The sequence below is a fragment of the Cnephaeus nilssonii genome (assembly GCF_951640355.1).
Source record: "Cnephaeus nilssonii genome assembly, chromosome: 9".
In the NCBI taxonomy this organism is placed as follows: Eukaryota; Metazoa; Chordata; class Mammalia; order Chiroptera; family Vespertilionidae; genus Cnephaeus; species Cnephaeus nilssonii.
In genome coordinates this window covers 60369678-60381919 of record NC_137080.1, presented here as the reverse complement: position 1 = coordinate 60381919, position 12242 = coordinate 60369678, and the positions used below count along the sequence as shown (strand labels likewise).

The window sequence follows — 12242 nt, the reverse complement described above, 5'->3', positions numbered from 1 at the left end:
TTTGCTTTATTTATTCATTCAACTATTGATGGACACTTAGGTTGTTTTCATATCTTGGCTATTGTGAATAATGTTGCTATGAACATACATATATGTTTTCAAATGGTGTTTTTGTTTTCCTTGGATAAATACCCAGAAGTGGAACTGGTGGATCTTATGATAGCTCCTTTTTAAATTTTTTTTTGGAAAAACCTCCATACTGTTTTCCATAGTGGCTGTACCAACTTACATTCCCAGCAACAGTGCTAAAGGGTTCCCTTTCTTCACATTGTTGCCAACACTTGGTTTTTCTTGTCTTTTTGATGACGGTCATTCTAACAGGTGTGAGGTGATACCTCATTGTGGCTTAGATTGCATTTCCCTGATGGTTAGTGATGTTGAGTATCTTCTCATGTTCCTGTTGGCCTTCTGTATATCTTCTTTGAAAAAGTGTCTATTCATATTTTCTGCCTGTTTTTAATTGAATTTTTTTGTTGTTATTGTTTTTGAGGTGTGAGTTCTTCATATATTTTGGATAATAGTCCCTTATCAGATAAATATATGACTTGGAAATATTTTCCTCCATTGAGTAGGTTGCCTTTTCATTTTGTTGATAGCTTTTTTGCTATGCAGAAGCATTTTGTTTGTTATAGTCCCACTTGATTTTTGCTTTCATTGCCTTTTCTTTAGGTGTTACACCCGAAAAAAAAAATCATTGCCAGAACTGATGTCAAGGAACTTACCACCTATGTGTTCTCTTAGGACCTTTATGGTTTCAGGTCTTACATTCAAGTTGTTAACCCATGGCCAGTTAATTTTTGGGCATAGTATAATAGAGGGGCCCAGTGTCACTCTTTTCCACGTGGCTGTCCAGTTTTCTCAGCACTATTTATTGAACAGTTTGTCTTTCCCTTATTGTATATTCTTGGCTCTCTTGGCATAAATTAATTGACCAGATATGTGTGGGTTTACTAGTATTTCTGGGCTCTCTATTCTGTTCCACTGATCTATGTGTCTGTTTAGATTACTATAACTTTGGATTACATTTTGAAATCAGGGAGTGTGATGAATCCAGCTTTGTTCTCTTTTTTTTCAATATTCTTTTGGCTTTTTGGGGTCTCTTATAGTTCCATACAAGTTTTAGAATTGTTTCTATTTCTCTATAAAATACTTTAGAATTTTGATAAGGTGGGAATTGTATTGAACCTATTAATTGGTTTAGGTAGTATGGACATTTTAACAATATTAATTCTTCCAGTCAGTGAGTATAGACTATCCATTTATTTGTGTCTTCTTCAATTCCTTTTATTAATGTATTAAAACTTATAGTATACAGATCTCTCACCTCCTTGATTAAATATTTCCCTAGGCATTTTTTGATGCAATTATAAATGGGATTTTCTTTATTTCTATTTCTGAGAGCTTGTTCGTGTATAGATATGTGACAGATTTCTATATATGGATTTAGTATTCTGCAACTTTATTGAATTAATTAGCTGTAACATTTTTTTGGTGTAGTCTTTAGGGTTTTCTACATATAACATCATATCATATGCAAATAGTGACCATATTGGTTGCCTTTTACTTTTCTTGTCTAACTGCTCTGATGAGTACTTCTAATACTTTCTTGAACAAAAGTGGTGATAGTGGGCTTCCCTGTCTTGTTTCTGATTTTAGAGGAAAAGCTTTTCAGCTTTTCACCATTAAATATGATGTTAGCTGTGGGTTTGTAATATATGGCCATTACTGTCTTGAGGTTTGCTCCCTTACACCCACTTTGTTGAAAGTTTTTCTCATAAATGGGTGTTGAATTTTTCTGCATCTATTCAGATGATCATATAATCTTTATCCTTCATTTTGTAAATGTGATGTATCAAGTTAATTGATTTGCAGATGTTGAATCAATCTTGCATCCCTGGAATAAATCCTACTTGATCATGATGTATGATCCTTTTAATGTATTGTTGAATTTGTTTTGCTAACATTTTGTTGAGGATTTTTGCATCTGTGTTCATCAGGGATATTGGCCTGTAATTTTCTTTTCTTGTCTGATATAACCATTTCAAAAAAAGGGACTTATTAGCATGAAAGACAGAGAAAGGGTTTATCTGTGGAGAGGGAGAGGGGTGCTAGCCAAGTTTCATTTCTTGACCTCGGGGTGGTACTTATTACATAAGTGTTTCTTTTCTATTTGTTAAAATGTTAATGCTTGTGTGTGAGTGTGTGGTTTTATAACAAAGCACTTTTCTGTATACAAGTTGTAGTTTGCAATGAAAAGACCTTACAATTAATTATGCAGTCACTATACTCTTGCAGACGCAAGAGGACATGACAGGAGTGTGTGGGTCAGTCTAAAGAGGACAATCCAGTAAGAATCTTGGTAGAAGATGCAGGCCTTCAACATACTCAACAACGGGTTTTCTTGTGAGGTGATACTGAACGCTGCTTTAATGAGAATAAAAATAAGAATTCTGGCTGGAAGTAGAATCCAGTACTGGTAGAAACCCATATGGACAAACATGTACAGTTTTGATGTTGAGGGCCACATTCTTTGTGTACTTCTAACAAATTTCCCCTTGGTTTGAATCTAGAATTTTGGCAGGCATGATGTTGTTTCAGTTAGACACTCACTCCATAGCCTTTCCCACAGGACAGAGAAAGGTAGCAAGTGAGAATCTATTTACAACTGGATCACAATCTAGCTGTTTTCAAGAGTCTACCTATCTTTATTAATCGGTTCTCCCTATACATTGAGTGGCCAGATTATTATGATCTCTGAACGTATAATAATCTGGCCACTCAGTGTATATCCTATATAATAAAAGGCTAATATGCAAATTGTCCCCTTGACCAGGAGTTCAACCAGCAGGCAGGCCAGCCAACTGCCCATGTCCTCTCCCCTTGGCCAGGCTGGCCAGACAAATTCATGTACCAGGCAGTCAGACATCCCTCTCACAATCCAGGACTGCTGGCTCCCAACTGCTCACCTGCTTGCCTTCCTGATTGCCCCTAACTGCCCTCCCCTGCAGGCCTGGTCCCACACAACTGCCCTCCCCTGCCAGCTTCATCACCCCTAACTGCTCTCCCCTGCTGGTCTGTTTCCCCCCCACCACCACCAACTGCTCTCCCCTGCAGGCAGTCAGACATCCCTCTCACAATCCAGGACTGCTGGCTCCCAACTGCTCACCTGCCTGCCTTCCTGATTGCCCCTAACTGCCCTCCCCTGCTGATCCATTAACCCTTAACTGCCTCCCCTGCCAGCTTCATCACCCCTAACTGCTCTCCCCTGCTGGTCTGTTTCCCCACCACCACCAACTGCCCTCCCCTGCAGGCCCGGTTGCCCCCAACTTCCCTCCTCTGCCAGGCTAGTCACCCCCAACTTCCCTCCTCTGCCAGGCTAGTCACCCCCAACTGCCCTCCCCTTCTGGCCATCTTGTGACAGCCATCTTGTGTGTTGGAGTGACAATCAATTTGCATATTACTCTTTTATTATATAAGATATATACACACTGAGTGGCCAGATTATTATGCGTTCAGAGATCATAATAATCTGGCCACTCAGTGTATATGGTCCCTTGTCCTTCTACAGATGGGAAAACAAAAGAAAAAACTCATAGTGATTATAGGAAGTGATGTTGACTTCCCTAAAGTATCAGTAACTTCTTTTACATGTCAAGGTTGCAGCAGGGTCTGAGTCTGGTCAGGGGCTTCCACAGTGTGCAAAGGTGGCCAGAAAAGATGCATGAACTCCTGAGCTTGACTTGATTTTGTCATCTGGGTCTTCATTTTTCTTTGGTCTGTGGGCTGATTTCTGTTGAGCTGTGGCAGATTTATTGTCCGTCAGAAGCCCAAACTAATTTCTGAATATGCCCTCAACTATACTAGTATATAGTACTGGCTCCAAGCCCTTTAAGGCATCACCAAAATACCTTTTATATCACTTCTGTTGAACACTAGAAGTGTGGAGCTAATACTTTATGACCAAGATATTTTTATTAATGAAAAGTGTTACACTTCTCTTTTTCTTATTTATAGAAATTTTCTTTGTTTTGCCCTTGATTTATACTTATTCCTGAATAACAACCAATCACTAATCCTTTTCATTCTTAAAATTTTTGTAAGCAATTCTCCTGTCTTCATCTAGATAGCTACAATTTTATTTTTTATTCTCCCTTCTATAGGCACATTACTGTAACTACAATTAACTTGCTTACTAAGTTGAATTAAGCTAAAATACTCTCTTGTCTAGATGTTTTAATACATTGTCAAGTTTATAAGTATATATTTTAAATTATTATTAATAGTAAATATTTATACTATTATTGGCAATTTCTGAGCTTCAAATTTATCATACCCATGCCCAATCCAATCCAATCCTGCTGCTCAAAACCTCAGATCTAATAGGAGCCAAAAATGGACTGGCAATATAAGTACTCTAACTTGACCTCAAGTAAACACACAAACAGTGTACTCCCTAAGTGATGCTTTGACCGGTAAATCCTACCTAATAATAGACACATATGCAAATTGACCGTACCTTCGCTATGCCCACGATTGGCCAGGAGGCACGGGACTCGGGGTGGCCAATTGGGCCGGCGGGACGCTGAGCCATGGCTGTGCTGTGGCACAGAAGGGGCCTCTGGGGCAGCGAGCCCACGTCCCGTCGCGGACCATCAAAAGCGGGGGAGCTGGGTGCCTGTCCGCTCCGGCACCAGCGGACCCCCTGCCATCAAAAGCGGGGAGCAGGCTGCTAGCAGTGTCTGCGGAGCGTGCTAGGCTTTGCGGGGCAGTGGATATGGCAGGTTAGGCCTAGGGGACCCTACACATGCATGATTTAATCATGCACTGGGCCTCTAGTTTATTATAATTGTAAATACCTCTATTTGGAATGCTCTCTTGTTAAATGTTCAATTCCAGTTTGTCCTAATGAAATTCTTGCCATCATCTGCCATCACCGTCATATTTATTTTTTAAAGCCTATGTTTGCTTACCCCTTCAGGCTATAGTTTATATCATAGTTCTTTTTCACACAAAATCAAGGACTTGGCTTATTACCTGAGTAGAAACTACAGACGATAAAAAATAAATACTTTGTTATTCAAGCTAAAACCCAAGCCACCATTATACTTCTGTGCATTTTTAAAATTGAACATAGTTTTGTTTTTTTCTTTTATTTTATATATGGTTGCTGTCATCTACCTTATTAGTCTGGAAAATTTCCATTGCCACATAGTCTGTTTCAGGATTTTCATTATGTTTTGGTACGTGTATGTTTATTGCCATAAGTTTTCATTGAAAACTAATATTTAAATGATTTGTCCTTGATCTCTCAAAATAGGTGCTTAATTTTGCATATCTTTTCATAAGGTAAAAAAAATCACATGTCCCATTAGAACTAAAACAGTATTTGAGTTACATTTACAGGGTGGGGCAAAAGTAGGTTTACAGTTGTAAGCACACGAAACAGTTTATTCTTGTATTATTTTCCCTGTGAACAACTCTAAGCCTACTTTTGCTCACCCTGTATATCATTCTAATTAGTTTCTTGAATTCATGTTTTCTTGAGCTTTTAAAACAGAAATATCAACATTAACACAACTCTAAAATGAAGTCAAATTAATTTTCACAATTTTTCTTTTCTAGAAACTTAAATTCTTCCTGATCTCAACAAATACACTTTTTTCCCTTTTTTTTTTAAAAAAAACACTAATCACTTGTTTTTTTTACATGTTTAACTGTATGATGATAGAAGTATTCTATGTTATACATCATTGTAATGTTTGCTATATATAATAGATGCATCCTATTTCCTATGTTGTTGGATATTTAGCTTTTTAAAAACATACAAAACTTGTGAGGAAAAATCTATTAGATATGACAAAAAAAAGTGTATGGAGCTAGTAAAATATACTTAAAGTATTAAAACATCAGTATTATCATTCCCATTCCCTCACATTATTTAAATATTATGTTCTTTGTTTTAATTTGACTATTTTTAGGTGTTGAACCCTTTTCTCAAATATTCAATTACTATTTCTATTTACTTCTCTATGAATTACCTATTATTTTATATTAAGTGCTCAATGATGTTTTAATACTTTAAGTATATTTTACTAGCTCCATACACTTTTTTTTGTCATATCTAATAGATTTTTCCTCACAAGTTTTGTCACTTTCAGTTACTATACAGTTACTATACTTAAAACTTTTTATATGTGAACTTTTTTTGTTTTACTCATTTTATTGCTTAAAACTTAGAAAAGTCATTACCTGACCAGAACTCTAATGAACATAAGTATTATTTTCTGGTATTAACTACTTAATCTACATTTAATTCAGTTTACTCTGGATATTTTAATTAACCAGTGAGCATCCCAAGTTCTTTCTATCCAAAGTTTCCATCACTTTGCCCTTTTTTCCTCGAATGAGTATATTAACTTATGATGTGGGAGATACTTTTAAGTGATGCTGTAGAATTAGAATTTGGGTAGTAGTTTTCCTCTGTTAAAGAGATCTACCAGTTAACGCCTTATAAAATGAAAAGAGCCTTTCTCTTTTATTTGGAATTTAATATTTCCTAGATATATCTTGGTTTCAGTGTATCGATTTTGTTTGAAAACTGAAGAAGTCCTGTTTCCTATATCTGATCTTTTGTTCATTCTAGAAAGATTTATTTACTTTGATGATTTATTCTGATTCACTTGTTCAGGAACTTGTGATTTTCACAATATCTAACTTTTATGTGTACCTGCTTTTCTTATTTTCTTTATTTATTTCTTCCATGAACTATTTAAGTTTGCTTTTATTATGAGCTTTCTGAGACCATAAACCTTATTTATTTTGTCCCCATGTTTTTATCTTTCTTCTCTGTGCACTCTGTAGTTTTACTAACACAGCCAACAAATGCTAGTATCAGGATATGCTTTCTTTTGGTGCAGATTATAATGAAATATAAAAGTAGGTCTAAAGAAACTTTAAAATAAATTGTCACAGAAAAGGGAAGCAGACCTCTTCAAAACACCAAATAAAAGGAGACTCCTGGGATAATTTTCTCTTTTTTTAAAGTCCACCTTTTAGAGGTCACTTTAGTACTATTAAATAAGAATTAAACTACCTTTAGTTTTATTCATTAAAAATGTCTCATTTCTTTTGTTCTTAAAGAACAAAATTATGGATTCATATACTTGTGCCTATCACACAGTTATAGATTAATTTTTTTTTCTCTAATTGTTTTGAGGACAGTATGCCAAAGGCTTATTAAGGCTTTTATTCTTGCTGTTGAGGAATTATGTGTCAGTCTAATTGCTCTTTTCTGTTAGTATATATTATGCTTCCCTTACCTGTGAATTCTTGTTGTTCTTATGCCTGGAAAACTTTCTTCCTTTATATTTCCCTATGTTGTTTCTTCTCCAGATGTCTCTATTACAAAAAGAAATCTATATAAACATATATTATAACACATTATTGTTAATCTCTATTCATGTTTACACATTCTCTTTTTTACATTCTGAATGATTTCTTTATATCTATTTACAACTTACTACCTTTCCCTTTACTTCTAATTTGCTATTTTTGTCATTCAATGAGTTTTTATTTCTCAGTTTCAGTTGCTTTTAGGAGATCCAAACTTATTATTACTGTTTAAAAGATGATGGCTTATTTTCAAGTTTATTTGGTCACTTTTTAGTATTAGTCCATGTTTGTCAAAATTTCATCTGTGGGTTTTCCCAAGAACTAAATTGGAAATGTTTTCCTCAAAAGTGATTTTGTAATGGTTTCCATGGTGAATATTACCAAATATTTAAACAAAAATATTCCCAAAAAATTGAAGAGGAAAGAACACTCTTAAACTCAATATATGAGGCCATCATTACCTGGCTACCAAAGTCAGTGATAATTATCTTTGTAAAAATTATCAACAAAATATTATCAAACCAAACTCAACAGCACATTAAAAGGATCATACGCCATGATCAAGGGCAATTTATTTCTGGAATACAAGAATGGTTCAGTAAATGTGATACACCATATAAAGAACTAAATATAAAAAGCATATGACTATCTCAATAGATGCAGGAAAGACATTTGACAACATAACACCCTTTCATTATAACAACTCTCAACAAATTGGGTGCAGAAGGAACATACTAGTACCTCAGGAAGATGGGCTAGAATAGATAAAGATGGCATATGGGTGTTGAGCGAGCTTTCCATGGTTTCCACTATGGTAGCCTCGCCTATAATGTTATTGTCAGCCCTGGCCTCCTTGTCAGCCTGTCTCAAAAAGTTCCGCTGTATTTATAAAAGAACAGTGTCAATTAATATGTAAAGAAGAGAAGAGATGCCATTTTTATAATAGTGTATACAAATTTAATTACCTAATGGTTATATACTCAAGTTTTTGCTCTCATATGAACTTCAGTCATATTGGGGAGACAATAGTTCATACCTATAGTATGGAAAACTCTGATGACATTTAGTTCTCAGCAATGTCCTCTACTAGGACTGTGCTAACTCTAGAAAAGTAGGTTTTATTGCTAGTATTTAACTTTTCAAGGGTCAGTGAATTAACCTTATATAACCTTCAATACTTTTATATTATCATCCTATCTAAGAAAAGGGTAATATGCAAATTGACCATCACTCCAAGACACAAGATGGCTGTCACAAGATGGCCAGCAGGGGAGGGCAGTTGTGGGCAATCAGGCCAGCAGGGGCAGGCAGTTGGGAGGGACAAGGCCAGCAGGGGAGGGCAGTTGTGGGGGAGGGACAAGGCCTGTGGGGGAGGGCAGTTAAGGGCGACCAGGCCAGCAGGGGAGGGCAGTTAAGGGCGACCAGGCCAGAAGGGGAGGGCAGTTGGTGGCAACCAGGCCAGTAGGGGAGAGAAGTTAGCGGCAATCAGGCCTGCAGAGGAGGGCAGTTAGGGGTGACTGGGCCGGCAGAGGAGGGCAGTTGGGAGGAACCAGGCCAGCAGGGGAGGGCAGTTAGTTATGTGTGACCAGGCCTGCAGGGGAGGGCAGTTGGGAGGGACTAGGCCTACAGGAGAGGGCAGTTGGGGGGAACCAGGCCTGCGGGGGAGGGAAGTTAGGGGCAACCAGGCTGGCAAGGGAGGGCAGTTAGGGGTGACTGGGCCAGCAGGGGAGGGCAATTGGGGGCGACCAGGCCTGCAGGGAAGGACAGTTAGGGGTAATGGGGATGGCAGGGGAGTGGTTAGGGGGTGATCAGGCTGGCAGGCAGAAGCGGTCGGGGCAATCAGACAGGCAGGCAAGCGAGCAGTTGGGAGCCAGCAGTCCTGGATTGTGAGAGGGATCCCAGGTGGAGATGGTGCAGGCTGGGCTGCGGGACAAACATACCCCTTGCACGAATTTTGTGCAACGGGCCTCTAGTTCTACATTATAATAACTTTGAACACTTACTGAGCACTTACTAGGTGCCTGGCACTGTGTTAACCATTTTTATTGTCTATCTTAATATGCACAATAATTTTAGGAAGCAGGTGCTGTCACAATCACTAGTTTGCAAACTGAGACATAACAGTTTAATTAAGTTATTAGTACAGTTAATAGGTAGTGGAGCTGGGTTTGACTCAGACAGTGTTGGGCTTCCGAGTCTGCAAACCTCTTATTTACTAAAGTCCCTCTTATTTTACTGTGAGCATCCCAACTTTTTCTTCACTTTAAGTTATCCCATAAAGCAGGGGTGGGGAACCTTTCTTCTGCCAATGGCCATTTGGATATTTATAACATTATTCAAGGGCCATACAAAGTTGTCAACTTAAAAATTAGCCTGCTATATCTGGTCAAACATTTCATTAACTCACTCCTAATGCCTTGGCAGGGCCAGACCAAATTATTTTTTGGGCCTTTTGGGTCCAGGTGCTGGGGGTTCCCCACCTCTGCCACAAAGAATTAAATACTGAGAAAGGAGATAAGTAAACATTTAAAGCAGTAGCGAAATACCCAACAGAAGGTTTTTAGAGCTTAGATAAGAGTACCCTTTCTGTTCAGGTACAAATAAAATAATAAGTAGTACTGGAGTATTACAAAGGGTGTCTGAACCAATTATATATTTAAGAAATAACAAGATAAATAACTAGACTTCTATGGTAATAAATTGATGCGATTTTATGATTAAGTTGATTTAGAAAACTATTATTAATAGCTAGTTATGTATGCCCAGAATAATAATAAAATTGCTTTTGAACTCTATAATCCATAACTTTATATTGACTGACTTTTAAAGTTAAAATATATTTTTAAAATGTCAATTTGAGCCCTGGCCAAGTGGCTCAGTTAGTTGCAGCATTGTCCCGTACGTCAAAAGGTGGCAATTCAATTCCTGGTCAGGGCACATACCTAGGTTGCAGTTTTGATCCCCGGTGCAATGCATGTGGAAGACAACTCATCAGTGTTTCTGTCTCACATCCATGTTTCTCTTTCTCTCTCTCTAAAATCAATAAAAACATATCCTAGGATGAGGGTTAAAAATGTCGTTTTGAGAAATATCTATATTAAGTGTTCACCCTAAAGAATATGAGTGACATGTTTCATATGGCATTTAATATTAAATAAATAAATCATTTTATATATATAAGCAATGTCTCCTTATTACGCTTTTAAGCTTTTATAGAACAATCACAAGGTAGCTGCTGTTTCTGGGTTTTGAGATTCTCCTTGATGCTTCCTTTCTCCCAGATATTTTAAAGGATATATTTAATGAATTTCCAGCTGTGAGTTATATACACCGTATTTAATGTGATTAATAATCAAATGGCCTTTCTTCTAATAACTATATGTGAAATAATTTATTGTCTCCAACTTCCCTTTTAATTTTATTAGTGGTAAGTACTTTTGTGGCCTCTGGATGACAATTTAGAGCCCCTCATTATTTTCTCCTCACTCTAAAGTGCTTAGATTTTGACTTGTGAAGACTAGAGAAGTGTCTCCACATAGTAGTGGGACTCATATTACACCAGTAGCTCTCCCCAACAACATCTCCAAACTTCTCTCTTTCACCCTTTTTCTATATCTGTCTATATTTATCTATCCATTTAGTGGCTACGGGCTTAAGAGTCTTCGTTTGTCATCTCTTTTTTCTTCTTGTATGTAGTCTATCATCTAAATGGTTACATCATCTTGATACTTCAGCTAAAATTTCAATTTTTGCACCTTGTCATACAATTAAAAATATGAACTGCTATATAAAATTTCATTACTTAATTACTTATCTATTTCATAATTGTGCTTGAGACTCACCTAGAATTACATTGAAACTTTTTGTACTCCCTACAGCATGGAGCTCAGTAGTGAAGCCTTAGAAAATGTCCACTAAATCTATTTTGACCTGACTGGATAAAAAGTAGAAACCTACTCATTTTTATCTTCAGTTTCAGGTACAGCAGTGTGTGTCTCAGAGTCTGGTAACCCTGGGAAGTTGCAGCTTGTTGAGAAAATCTATAATATCTCTGCTTCTATCAGAAGTAAATAGCTTCATTGATGATCTGGATACCATCAATCAGGTACTTATAACTGAAACTGTAACTCTCCTTTATTGTTAATAGGACTATAGCTTTTATTTCCCATCCCCTTCCTTCTCTTCTTGCCAGGCTGATATTTTACTTATTACCTCATTTCTTATGCATGTGAATACTATCACTGCCTACTGAAATTATAGAAAGCTTTTTTGTTTTCAGAAAATAGTTTTCAAAATAACATCCCGTTACCTGTACTTGTCCTACATAATAAAATGGTAATATGTAAATTACCATCACTCCGCTACGCCCACGATTGGGCCAGCAGGAGGCGCAGGGGGCGGGACTCAGGGTGGCCGGGGTAGCTGATTGGGCCAGCAGGACGCTGAGCTCGCGGCGCCAGTGGCGCCGCGAGCTCAGCGTCTGTGTCATGGCTGCCCTGGAGGCTTTCGGAAGGCCTGGGGCACCGGCGGACAGACAGCCAGCCGGCTCCCCCGCGATCAAAAGCCAAAGCGGGGGAGCTGTCTGTCTGTCTGCGCCGGCGCAAGGCCTTTCGAAAGCCTCCGCCGCGCTGGAGGCTTTCGGAAGGCCTGGGGCACCGGTGGACAGACAGACAGCCGGCTCCCCCGCGATCAAAAGCCAAAGCGGGGAGCGGCGGAGGCTTTCGAAAGGCCTTGCGCTGGCGGACAGACAGACAGCCGGCTCCCCCGCGATCAAAAGCCAAAGCGGGGGAGCTGTCTGTCTGTCTGCGCCGGCGCAAGGCCTTTCGAAAGCCTCCGCGGAGCTGGAGGCT

At 38.2% G+C, this 12242-nt stretch overlaps 1 protein-coding gene across 3 annotated transcripts in view; it reads left to right on the top strand.

Annotated features, from left to right (window-relative positions):
- MEI4 (meiotic double-stranded break formation protein 4) overlaps positions 1–12242 on the top strand; it is a 156346-nt gene that overhangs the window by 97218 nt on the left and 46886 nt on the right. Inside the window, exon 4 of one of the 3 annotated variants that reach the window (XM_079781442.1) lies at positions 11372–11497. The exons of 1 other annotated variant lie outside the window; for it this stretch is intronic. In XM_079781442.1, the coding sequence (XP_079637568.1) occupies positions 11372–11497 (126 nt within the window). Of the gene's footprint in view, positions 1–11365; positions 11498–12242 lie in introns of all 3 variants that reach the window. One more of the 3 variants, XM_079781441.1, reaches the window with a different exon arrangement.